This window comes from Sapajus apella, unplaced genomic scaffold (assembly GCF_009761245.1).
Source record: "Sapajus apella isolate SASKATOON/1434 unplaced genomic scaffold, GSC_monkey_1.0 scaffold60, whole genome shotgun sequence".
NCBI lineage: Eukaryota > Metazoa > Chordata > Mammalia > Primates > Cebidae > Sapajus > Sapajus apella.
Window position 1 is genome coordinate 2367088 of NW_022437000.1, and position 13746 is coordinate 2380833.

Sequence of the window (13746 nt, forward strand, 5' to 3'; positions counted from 1 at the left end):
AGATGTTCACCTTAAATATGAAAACACAGAAAAGTTAAAAACATAAAAAATAATCACCATGCAAATACTAAACCAAAGAAAGCTGGTGTTATTATACTAACAGCAAAGTGTATATATATATATATATATATATTCTAGGAATTTTTTGTGTCTTCAACTGTAGTCTTGCTTGAGAAATACTGAAAGGATTTTCTTATCAAAATAAAAGAAAGGCCTTTTAGAAGAGAAATAAAAGCTAGGAATGGACAGAAAGAAGATTATAAGGAGAAGATTATTTAGGAGCATGGCATGCTGTTGTTGAGGAATATGTTCAATATGACCTACCAGAACTTCAGACTGAAGATCTGAAATTGCTATGAGGCAATTTGATATTCATTTAAATTACAGACGAGAGTTGTGGGGACTCTAATTTTGTGTGTTTGTGTGTGTATGTGTGCGTGTGTGCACGTTGTGTGCATGTGCATGTGTGTGTGTTGTGTGTTGGGTCATTCATGTTAATTAGACCTCTTTTTCCAGGCTTGTCATTATTTCCATATTTCCTCGTTGAAGCTTTATTCTCTTTAAATGGGTTTTAACTTTGCACCTAGTGTGACTGCTCTTATGTAAACAAGCTGTAGGTCTTTGAAAAATAAGTCTGTGCAGATTCCAACTCTAGAAGAAAATAATGAGACTTGTTAAGATAAAACAAAGTGTCTGGAAGAATTGAGTTCTATAAATGCTAGGAGGCATTAAACAGACTTTCAGTGGAGACTTGGGTAGGCTTTTTTTTTTTTTTCTGTCTCAATATTCAAATCTGTGAACGTAGGAAAATTATAGCTTTTATATGCCTAAATATAGAGTAGGGTGACTGTAGGGAAGGAGGGAGGGCTGTGTGCCACAAATGTATAGAATCTATAGAAAATACAAAGATGATTAACCACCTATTTTCAGGCTGCATTTAATGAGCAGCCAACAGGAAGCATGGAGTCAAAGCCAACCCTAAAGCAAGGGGGTGAGGCAGGGACAGCAAGACAGACATTCAACATAGACTGTCACCATCCAGAGGACAGTTCTCATCTCCAGAGGGCCTTTTGTGTTTGTTCGTGTAAGTATATGGAGTACAGGGGCAATTTTGTTACATGCATAGATTGCATAGTGTTGAAGTCAGGGCTTTTAAGGTGTCCATCCTACAAATTAAAACCGCAATGTAGATGGTCTTTTAATGTAACACATAATTCCTGTGGCAAAGAAACACTTCTGCCTCAATATTCTAAGACCTAATTCATGAGGGACTCTACACAGTGTGCAAAAGAAGAATTTAAAGCTGAGAGGTGTCTCTCAAATTGTCTTGTTCAATGGAGTCATTGCACAGAGGTCTCTGTATGTTGACAGACCTGCCCAAGTTTTCTAGCCAGCTTGTGGCAAGATGAGACCCAGAGTGTTCTGTGTCTGTGTCCAGGGCTTTTCCAGCATCCGCCACAGCATGGATGATGGCAGTTGTGTGTGGACCTTTGGATTCTATTAAGGATAGTGGTGAATAATACTGATGGAAATGTGTGAGACACAATGCAGGTGAGATTTAGGGTATTTTCTTACATTCACTTTTTAAGAAAAAAAAAAAAAATCAACAGGCCAATCTCAGGAGACGCCAATGAGAATTTTGTAGAAAATTTAAAAAATAAAAGGAATAGCAACGTAAGTTTAGCCAATTATGATGACACTAGTTAGTGCTTAAAAATGGATGTTGCAAAGTGCTGTTTTCTTTTTCGAAAAGTGAACAAACGGAAATACTTAGCTTGTAAACTAAGGTTCCTGGGGAGATTCTGCTGCAGAGTTCCTTATAACTACTACCCATGGGGCAAAAGAAAATCCCACACTTGACTATACAACAATAAACCATGCAGAAAGTAAAATCGGTAACATTTATGGGAGTGCTTGGACACCAGGGGAATTTCTAATGATAAAAATTGTGTCCGTTCAGCAGCAGCAGTGTAGGAGCAGGAAACCTTTGCTCATTAGTGCCATATTCTCGAAACTTCAGCAACTTTTGTAACTTTTATAATTTTCCAAAATGCAAAGGCATTGGGATGTCAAAAATAAAAGTTGGACAAACATGAAACTCTCGAAACCTTATAGGAAAACTTCAGCCTTGCCTCACCCTTTTTAGTGGCTTACTCTAAAAGGAAAGTCTAAGAGATGATGGAACAGATGTGCCTGAACTCTGCTGTCCTGTACAGCTTTTTAAACTAGTATCTCAAGCATTGAACAGAAGGAAGTGGAGGCAGAGCTGGAGAAGGCTCTTTTCTGCAAAGTGGTCATCATTTGTAACATTACTGTCCCAGTTTCTGCCTCATGTTCTCTCATGTTAAATTTGTAGGAATGAACAGAGGAAACCTTGTGGTTGACATTCTAGCCCATTCCAGGGGTGCAGCCAGGAAGACACTAGAATCTAATGCTGACATTTATTATGATTTAGGATTAGTTAATTCTAAAACTGTACCCTATCTCCGTCAGATCTGTGTTCAAATATACCCCTCACCACTATGAGCTCCTGGAAAAACTACTTCACTCCCTCTCATTCATGAAATAAAAATAATACCAACTACGCCCTGTTGTTGGGAGAAGCATGAGATGTGGTATACAACGCTTCTAATCCAAGCAGATTCAAAGAAGATGTTTGATTACTTTCCCTATATTTTCCTCTAATTCATCAGGTATGAAACCAGTAAGACTGCTTCTACCTAGCATAGATTTGTCCAATATCTTCATCCCTGTATTCGAATCAGACCCCACCCAAGAGAGAAGGGAGACAGCAAATGCATTCAGTCTTCCCTGCCCCAAGTTTGGCCTCAGCATGAAATTCTCTTCATGAAAACAGCAGTCATCTCATTTGCTGGAATACAGATAAGGTAATTATTGAACAATCTAAGCCACAGAAATGATTAAGGTGCTGGTGGCATTTACTTATGCAGAAAGATTAATAGAGTTAAACAATTGTAAGTTGGCCAAATGGTAAGAAGAATAAAAAAGCCATGAACAAATATTTAAAGGGCATGATGTATCCAAGAATAAGCAGGAAATATTTACAGAAATTCAAAGAGAAAAAATGAGGCATGTGGTGGAATAAAAAGACATTAAGCAATGAGATTTGAACTATTTTAAAGGCCTTTTCAAAAGAAAGAGAATTGTTGGATTCTAAAGAAAACAAACAAGCAACTATCTATCCATCATTCAAGAGCTTCCTGAAAAAAGATACTGCATTCGTGTCTAGTCATTGAGCCCAGTAGTTACATGTACCCCTGGAAAATCTCACTGGAAGAGGTAATATTACTCTGTAAATTTGTTCCTCTACTCTAATTGCCAGCTCTTTACCATTTGCTTACTCCTTAGAAGCTGTTGGTCATCTTGACAAAAATTAACATAGAAAAACTAAAATCACAAATGCAAAAAATTATCTTAATTATGTGTCTCTATGTAATAGGTAGATATAGAAGAAGTAGAACATATTAGCACTACTGGAAACCCTTAAGAATAAAAATAAGAAGCAAATGTATCCATGAAAACATTCCACATAGAGAAAATGAACTATGGTAAATGGCCCTTCGAAAGTTTGTAACTATTTCTTCCTATATAATGCTTGAAGTTGAGTGATATTTATCATTAAGCAAATTAACCAATATTTTAATTTGCCAATTATTATTTGTTATGATAGTAATTAAGGAGTCTGAAAAACAGCAATTGCTTAATCACAAATCGATTATATTTAAATGTAAAGACTAATTCTCAGAAAGACCATTCATCTTCCTCTGTTTTACAGAGACAAGTCACTCTGTCCAAACACAAATACATGTAATGAAAGGAATATTCTTCCCAAGTAAGCAAACACCGAGCATCGCCTTCTAATGGCACCTGAATACCAACTGAGTACTAATAGTGTTTGGCTGAACATCAAGTCACATGGAATAGTTAACATATTAATACACTCAATTAGAAACCCAAATATATTGTCACTCAAAAAAGACCACTTAAAGAGTACTGGTTTGGTAAACGGTAGGTTAAGAGTATTTTGATGCTAACTTTACCACTTTATAGTAAAAAATACAAATTTATTATGACAATTTGAATGTTAAATACTGTATAAGCAGGATAAAGACTGAAAACAGAACATTGAGTTTGACCATTTACAGCTCATGTATCATCTTGACAAGACTAGTTTGTTGGTAGTGACAAACACCTGATTAGAAAGGATCCAAGAAAGAATGGGAGAAGGGGAGTCGCAACTTCTCTTTCAAAGAGTTTTGCCAAAAACAGACAATTAATTCGATAGCTAGAGAGAAATGCATGATCAAGAGGGGATTCTTTTTTAAGATGCGATAATTATTCAAGATGTTCTAAATATTAGAGGTATTTAAATGCTGGTGAGGATAATACAGGAGGATGTGGGATAATATAGTAGGATGATGCAGAAGAAAGGAAAATTATTGGATTGATATCCCTGAGTAGGAGAGAGGATCTAATGCTAAATTCGAGGAGGTCTTGATCTTAGATTACAGCACTAAGAGTTTATCCCCAAGTTCAGTAAAAAAATAAAAAGAGGAGTAAATGGACCGATCTGCAGATAGGCATATAAAAGCAGTTGTGGAGTATGTGAATATATTTCTTATTATTTCTATTTTCTCAGACAAATAGAAGTAAGGACATAGCAGAGAGTAGAAATGGGAGAGGAGACAAGAGATTTGAAGAGAAGGTAAAACATATGATCTAGCTAAATGAAAATGGATTTTAAAAAAGCCCCCTGTGGTTATTGACTATGAATTTAAAGTAGGACCAATGTGTCTGTGTATTTTTCTTCAGCCAAAATCAGCTGTGTAAGTGCAGACAAATAGTAGGCAGGCAGTTGGACTAACCAGTTAGCTGACCTTCTCCTAATCCCAGCCCCACTCTTTAAAGCTATGCAAGCTTTTTATTTTTGTTTCAGATTCATCATTTGTAAAATGAATGAATGGATAATATAAGTGCATTACCCATTACTGGATAATAATTTAGTGTATTAAGGGATGGATAATGTAGTGTACCTATCACATGGGTTTGTTGTGACGATTAAAGAGTACTCAATCGACACAGAGTGCCATGCAGGTAGTTGTTAAATGCATTAATAATTACCCAATTATAGTCATTGCTATACGTTCATTGATCTCAACCGGTATTTTGTGCTTCTGCTGCATGTATGTCCTGACAAATATGGTATGTTTCATTCATTCAACAAGCACTTGTGAAGTGTTAGTTGTATACCACATACCGATGAGACAAAGACTTTGAAGTGGCCATTCCCTATGGTGATACAATATGGGTTCCTATCAATCCCAATATCAAAAACTATAAAATCATAGGGAGAAACACACATTCCACAAAAGAAATTACAAAATACAATTTTATGAAAGGAGACATTTTTCTGAATTGCAAAGTAGTAACTATTATAAAACGGTGTAGACACTGTGTCTGGATTTCTACCCATCCCTGCTGTTACCCTGTTACCCCAGTAAACATCAAATGGTGACATTTTCATGTGACCTGAGTTTCTTAAAGTGAATGCTGGACCACTATAGATTAAAAACTACTAAATTAATTGTTTTCTAATGCAAACACTGTAACTGGCTCTAAATTGCATTGGCGTCCTGAAATGGTCTCTTACAAATTTGGATTCACCAGTGTGTGTGTGTGTGTGTGTGTGTGTGTGTGTGTGTGTGTGTGTGTGTGTGTGATTTAGTTGTTGGGTGCTAAAACAATATTTGAAATATTACATAACATTTGTATTATCTAAATATCATAGTCCTCTTTGGCTAAAGTTTCACAATAGGAAGAAATTAAAAAAATTATATCTAGGAAAAATATAGAATTCTATAACTAAATAGATAAATCATATTTAGAAAGATTTCCTTTTAAATTTCTACCATTTTTTAAAAAATAATAAAATTTAGAAGAAATAATTTTACACCAAAGAGAAGAGAGGTTCTTGATGAATTTGAAAATATTTTTTCTCACAGTAACATAGAGAATGGAATTACTAACAAAAATCAGAAGTTTGGGGCTAAATGTAAAAGGATTCAAATTCAAAATGTAAAGTGAAACCTATAATTATTATGGTAACTTTGGGACAGAAGGTTTGGTATATCTGAAATCTTGTTAGGAAAAGCCAAAATATTTCTTCACTAGAAGAAATTGGTAAAGAAACTGGCCATAAATTTTTAAGTTTTTTTTTTTGGTATATATATATATATATTCAACTCAATCTATGGCTATAACTCAACCGAAAGCAAATCATGTTATTTGTTTTTAATTATATTATACCTAACCTGCTACACTATTTTACACTTTACTTATTGAACTACTGAGGTATTAAACATTTTCAGAAACCTGTAGCAAATATGGACTGTGAAAGCATAACAATTAAGCCACAGGAAAAAAATGTATAAACAAACAATGAATACCTTTTTGTCTCTAATGTTGTTTCATTGACCAATCCAGTAATACTCTCATAAGATCTCCCCCTTAGAAACGGCATTTACAATATGCCCCTTGTTAAAACAAAACAAAAAAACTTAACGTTTTCATTTAGAATACCACAATTTGATCTAAGCTTAATACAAAAAACACATAATAAAATTACAATTATCAAAAAGTTAGTGACAGTTATTAGTATGTAGGTATTAATGTATAGTGACTCCAATGGGTATGACCTTAGAGAACCAAAACCAAAGAGAAAATACCTTCAAAAAAAAAAAAAAAAAAAACTTTGAAAAAAGTTCCCTTCTTTTAGTTTAACCTAAACAGCCAAAGTAAACAAGCATGTGGTCATTGTATGTGCACATGGTAATGACACGAAACAGTAGCACCAAAAGCAGTGGTTTTTGGATGACTATTTGCTGTCAATTATTTTCTGAGAGGGTGGACACTTCTTTCCTTACACAGCACCTTGTAAAAAGGAAGGACACTATTCTTAGGATAACTAATGAATTTCACTGTCACACTGGAGCAAAGCAATTTTGTTTATGTAGGTGTACATACATTTCTGCATTTTATATTATGCATTAACTTGAAAACACATTTTAAGCATCTCACTTTCCATTCCTTATTTACACTGTAATTTATTTTGTTAAAATGTTAGTAAGAAACTCACATACTTACTGATTAAACATACGTGACACCTAATACCATAGCTGTTATGATCACAGCCCCCAAGAAAGTAAATCTCGAGAAACAACTCCATTAGCAGCCATGCCAAAGATTTAGAAAGGTTTTTTTTTTTTTCTTGTGAACAGTTACGGTTCTTGTCTGATTGAAAAATTCATTATAAAAACGTAACACTTTTGGGGATACAATGTTCATTATACATCTTTGTAATCAGTTTCTACTTCAGTTTTCATTTTTTGTTAAGACTCCAGATAATAAAACTATTTGCAAACTGTTGATTTCCTTGTTAATTCCCCCTTCCTTGAATAAATCAATATATGTTCTACATATCTGTGTTCATATATTAATTAAGCTTTAAAATGAGGTTGTTTATATTCTTGCATTCTTATAAATAACCCACAAATATGTAATCCCTCTAATTCTTTGTAAAAAGGTATAATTATATTTATTTAGGGAAAGTAAAAAGTGTATAAAATTTGAAAAGTATTTTTATGTCTAAAATTATCTAGTTAGATCACTCTGGTTCAAGGATACTTTCTTTTTTAGCTTGGGCCGGTTGACCTTCTTTATTTCACTCCAATCCAAGGGCAATGAGGAGAACCCAGTATATGGCAAAGACTCTATCAAGATTTGAGAGGCTATGAAGATGCAGAAAATGCAGACTTTGCTTCTTACCTACAATCAGCTGAACATGTGTACTGAATTAATTATGATCAGGTATAAACAACAACAGTGAGGTATAAAATGCCACAGGAGAATTACTTTTAATTCTATCCAATAAGGGAAGGCTTCTGAGAGGAGATGGCATTTTCTCTCAGCTTTTAAAAATGAGAGTAATTTCATAATTTCAACAGGTGAATGTAGAAGTGAGGAGAAGATGCTAGGCACACAGTAAAGCAGGAACAAAAGACTTGAAAGCCTATGACTAATTTTGGGGGTGTGTGGGGGGGAATGGGATTGAACTGTGTTTGAAATCTGTGGAGGTCAGGAGAGGGTACATGGAGCTGAATTTGGAAAGGTGGGCTACAGTCATGGTATTACCACACCATTAATAGCCATCTTGCAAATTTCTGTTCTTCGTAAGAGCAAGTCAACTGGTATAAACATCACTCTCCTATGGGGGTAGGGGTGATGGAGATGGGAATGTGTGTGGGTATAGGGCTCCAACTCAATACTCTTTTCATTACTACTTACTACTTAAGTAGTAAGTAGTAATAAATTACTACTTAATTACTACTTAATAAAGGAATTTTTAAAACTCTACATTTAAAATAAATTACTACTTAGTAAAGGAATTTTTAAAACCCTACATTTAAAAAATGTCTATTACCCTTCCCCAAAACACAAAATGTGGAGCTATTCTTTATTCTGTTTGCAAGCACATCAAAATATATTCTACCTGATAATGTGCTTAAAATTTCTATGCCCCTTTTTTCTCCCAATGGGACAAGAATTTTTCCACCTCAAGGTCTCTGCACACACATTGCTCCTTCCACCTCCTCTTAAAACCTCTGCATCCTTCTTACCTGTCAGCTCTCAACCTGTGGATGCCAGTGTTACCCACCCTGACTACTTTATCTAATTAGATCCCTCTCCCCAGCCCTCTCTCCCCTATAATTCTTTATCCCAGCCCTCTTCATGCTTTACAGGACTTTGAATTTTATAATTTCTTATTAATTTGTTCTTTCCATAGGCAATGACTCCCTACCCCTTGTTCGTGAGTTCCTTGATGACAGGAATTTCAACTCTTCTATTCACTGCTGTACATATATAATACCTGCAACAGGCTCTAACAGATTGTAATGATTCAATAATTGTTATATTAATTATTTTCAACTCTAAAGACATAGAAACCCATCAGTTTAAAAGTTGTATCTTTACATTAACAAATATGATTTTTAATATTTTCTGAGGGCAATTCCCTATGTAAAGACTGTGTAAGAAGAAGCTAATATGCTTAAAAATGTCCTAAAATAATATTTAGTTAAATAAATGTTACATATAATAATATGAAAGCACATCTTTATATGTCAATATATAATTTATATAACATAAAGTCTTAATGTTTGTTTTGTTTAAAATCAGTGACGCTTATGAATTAATCCTTTTTGGATACTCAAGAGCTATATCTATTTTTCTCCACTGAAGAATATACATATTTATAGATAAGAAATATAAGAATAAAAAATTCTCATCATATTTCTTTGTAACACATCTTCTCTTCAATTTTCCTGTCAAAAGTAAGGTAGGAAAATGACCTCAAATATATTTTTCTTACAGAACATTGAAGATTGCTTATCATTTCAAAATCAGGACTACCAAGAGAGCAGTCAGGGTTGAAAATAGAGAAATGGGCTGTTAGAAAACTCAGATATCTTTCTACACTGACAAAATATGTAAACCCCCAACTTAAAATTCATCAAGTGTATAGCAAATCCTCCTTCACCACCCAATATGGCACAAAACATTTATTATTCATATTTATAAAATAATCTACTGACTATATTCTTAAGGAATAAACACAATAAGTTTTAATCATTGTTTATGTTAAAATTAGCTTATTTAGTAGATAGTGTGTTAGTTTAGTTTAAGTAGACAGCCAATTTGGAGCTCTATGTGGTAAAAACCATATCTGAAAAGAGAGTCTGTTTAGTGACATAGGGGGAAAAGCACAATTTAAGTCATAATGGGTTGATCCTCCATCTATCAACAGTGATTAAGGCAGTCGAGTTGGTCTCATTACACCAAGGTGAACTGGATAAGGCTCTAGGCACTGGTCTGAAAATATGATTAACCCCAAATTCTCCAACAAGAAGTCCCTATTTTATTTATATTTTCTTTCTCTAACAGAACTTCCATTCTGATTTTCTTCCTGTCTTTGCCTTTTAAGCTTAATAGTAAGAGCAAGTAATCTCCAATTTCTTAAATGTGACAACAGCAATTGTCCTTTTAAAATATTTAGCATTCGCCTTTTTTTAAACAACAACAAATAAAAAGGATCAAAACTTTTGGTCATCAATTTGCAAATGTAAGGACACACACTCACTCACTCACTCGCAAACACATGTATAGCTTATGCTTCTATCCCCGGTCTTTGGAACAACAGGGCATTTAAAACAAATACAGCTGGGAGCCGAGAATATAATGTGCTGGGCAAACATGCACTCCCATTAACGTAAATATATTCTTCAGTGTTTCCTACCAACCCCACTTGGTTATGAAAAGCCAGCAATGTCTATTTCCCCCACCGAACACGCCACATGCTCTCAAAACAACCAGCCTTAGCAACTGGATGCAGAGACAGGCAGAGAGAGACAAAAGCGCCTGGCTCCTGAGAAGGACGCCTTCTCAGACCCTGGCATTTCAAAGGCAGCGAAAGAAGGTCACCCTAGGTACTAGTTTCTCAAACAAATACCTGTAGTACGGTAACTATTCTAGTCACCTTTACATAGTAGCGGCTTGTGTCTCAGGCAATTCACCAGTTTTTCAATTATAACTGACATATATTAGGGACCTCTACCTCCCCCCCCCACCCGCTCCCCAGAATTCAGACTCTTTCCTCAGACTCCTGCGCCCCTGTCCCCATCCCAGGCTTTGACTGAAGGGCTGCAGAGCCGGGGCTGCGCACTAAGGTATCTACTGCTAAACCTCAGCCATAGTTCACACACCCTCCACTCCTTCCACAGCAACCCCCGCTGGGGGCACAGCCAGAATCCCCACACTTGGCCAAAGTCTGGGAACCCGGGAGGTTTCCGGGAGACCCCAGAGACCAAGTGGGGCCCACCCCATGGAAACCCCCGCCAGCTCAGATCAGACTGCGAGGAGCCGCGGCGCGACCCCGGGTGTGGCAGGAAAGGGGTGCCACGCGTTCCAGAGCCAGACCCCTTCCTCTGGGGAAGCCGAGACTCAGTGGAAACAGGTTTCCCAGAGCCCAGCCCGCAGGGACAAGGAGAGCAGGTGCCACTGGCGACTAGCAGCCAACTTGCCAGCTACGGTGGCTGCACTTCTCGGCGGCTACAGGTTGCCCCACAGCGGACTCCCGCATCCCCAGGACGGTGCCCGCCTGGGGTGCTGGGGAGGCCGGGCCCGGGGTGGACGGGGAGACCCAGGGAGAGAAGGAGCCTGGGGAAGCTCAGTCCATGCGAGGAGAGAGTGACCCGAGGCGCACCTCCCGACCGTGACCCCCACAGACCTTGGCGCCGCAACCTGCGCTTCTTGAGGCCGAAGATGCGCACTTTGGAGAAGATATCCACCAGGTTGCCGTTGCAGAGCCCGCGGTTCTTGCTGGGGCTGCTCCGCCTCCTGCTGGCAGAGGGCCGGTCCCAGTGCTGCTCCCGCGCCTGCCGCTTCTGGCGGATCAAGCCGCTGGCGATGGCCGCGGCCATGGTGGCCCCTGAACGGGTCCGGGGAGGGAGGGCGCAGGAGGACGGCGAGCCTGGGGCACCGGAGGGGAAAGTGGCGGCGCAGACCTCGCCTTGCCCTCGGGGCAAAGGAGGGGGCGCTAGGCGGGGCTGGGGAGACGGGAAGGGGTGCTCAGTCCCGACTGGGACCCATCGCCCTCTCCTCAGGGCGAGGGGCCAGGAGCGCAGATGTGCCCGGGGTGCAGCCGGACGATCCCGGGGAGCCGGAGGTCTTGGCCGCTGCTGCTTGGCCGCGTCCAAGTGGAGAGCGGGACCGCGGCTTCGGGCGCTGCCAGTCACCACTGGTCGCTGGAGCCCTCGCGGGGGTCGCCACCGCCACTCACGCTGCTTCCTCGCCCTGCCCGCCTCCCGGGAGGGAGGTAGAGCGGGCTGCCGGCTCCCTGGGCGGGCGCGGGCTGGAGGGCGGGTCCCGGCAGGTTCTGTGTGCGTCCGTGGTCCGGGTCGCGCTGGGCAGGACTCAGCGCCGGTCTCCAGCTGCCCCCGGGCCGGTGCGGCCGCCGGCGCCGCCCGCTCTGGGCTTCTGCCGGTGATTGTCAAGTGCTTTGGAAATCAGCATCTGGAGAGACCAATCTTCTCCCCTGAGATCTCTAATCAAACGCTCCGTTCCCACCCCGCTACACCCCCTCCACCTATGTGGTCCCCCTCCTGATGTACCTCTTCAGAAAGAAACAAAATGTATAGATAATAATGATTTTAAAATCATAAGCAAGCAAGCTAAGATGGATTGCAGGGGTGGGGTGCCAAGAGGCTGAGCCAAAGCAGGTGGAATTGCAGGAACATCGGGGTGCTTTTTCTTAGATGCAACTCGCTGGTTCCCGAGGCTTCCGCGGCTTGGTTGGGGCTTCTTGGTCTTAACGTGGTTCCCGGTGCACAGAAACTCTCAGCAGCGGTTGGAGGGTGAGGTGGTTTCCGCCCTCCCTGCTAATCCCTTCAGCACCAAGGCCCCCCACCCCCCAACCCCGGGGTGGAGGGAGGAGGGAGGCGCTTCCACTCCTCACCTAGTCCACCCAAACTTGCAGGATCCTCCCTTCTGCTGCCAGGAAAGGTAGGTTTGTCATTTTGAAAGGCTACACGGAGCAAAAAGGAGGGAAGGGAAGGAGAGAAGATGCGATCAGGTGAGATAGAAAGACCCCACTCCCAAATCTGCTCCCCAGCCCTGGGAGGAGGAGATGACAGCCGCAGTAGCTGCTACAAAACAGCAGCTGGGTAGGATGAACGCCTAGGAGAATATTGAAGAAGTCAGGGCAAAAATACAAGGGGCAGAGGAGGGTGTCACACTATTCCAGTGACAGCTTAAAGCAGCCAGACAGGACACTCCAGTTTGAGCTGTCGTCTTCTGGCGTCCCTGGGCAGAGAAGCTCTCAGGGAGCAAAGCCATCTGAACTGTGTCTGAAATTCAAATACAACAGCCACCGTCTCCTCCCCTTGATTTTCTGTCTGTGTCCCGACAGTGGTTCTCTCTTGGATAACTGAAAACGTGAGGTTCCAAGGGAAAGAGCGGCAGTGGAGGGCACCCGAAAAAACAATGTGGGGGGAGGGTGGGAGGTTGGGAGACAGACACTTCATGCTTGGATGAACATGGCTCCGTGGTTTCTAGGATACACCAGAGTGGCAGAACCAAGTGCAGCTCTTGCTCCAGGCTTCTCACTTTTCTCCCCTTCCCTTTACACTGCTTTGCCTATCAGCTCAGGCAGCTAAAGAAAAAGAAATGCTCAAACTAGACTTCTCAAAATTCAGTGTGAAGCAAGGGGGAAAGAAATCTCATTTGGTAATCAAGAGACTTGCAACCACCTTCTTCTCCAGTGACTGCTTTAGAGCTGGAAAGAGGGCAGGCACACTACACAGGCATCCCTGGGAGCAGTTCTCAGCCAAAACATACTTTCTCTTTGTCTCAGGAATAGGCAGTAAAGTACTCGCCACCAGGCAACTCGGGGGAAGTGCAGCAGATTACAGGGAGGCTGGGCACCCTCTGCTCCAAGCAAGGGATCCACAGCTTCTCTATGGAAGCAGCCACTGCTGGGCTGCTGTTCCTACCTTCACTCCATATTTACCAACAAGTCTCCTTTGGGGAAGGAAATGCAACCTAATGGGAGTATGCAGATTTAGATATAAGGCAGGCATAATTGGCTTTAGGATCGGGTATATCACACTTAAT

General features: G+C 40.3%; 1 protein-coding gene across 4 annotated transcripts in view; it reads right to left on the minus strand.

Annotated features, from left to right (window-relative positions):
• Nucleotides 1–13746, minus strand: part of FGF14 (fibroblast growth factor 14) — a 689306-nt gene that overhangs the window by 193528 nt on the left and 482032 nt on the right. The window contains exon 1 of one of the 4 annotated variants that reach the window (XM_032246383.1): nt 11363–11897. The exons of the other annotated variants lie outside the window; for them this stretch is intronic. Coding sequence (XP_032102274.1) covers nt 11363–11555 — 193 coding nt within the window. The 5' untranslated portion in view covers nt 11556–11897. Of the gene's footprint in view, nt 1–11362; nt 11898–13746 lie in introns of those variants that run through there. 4 annotated transcript variants of the gene reach the window in all.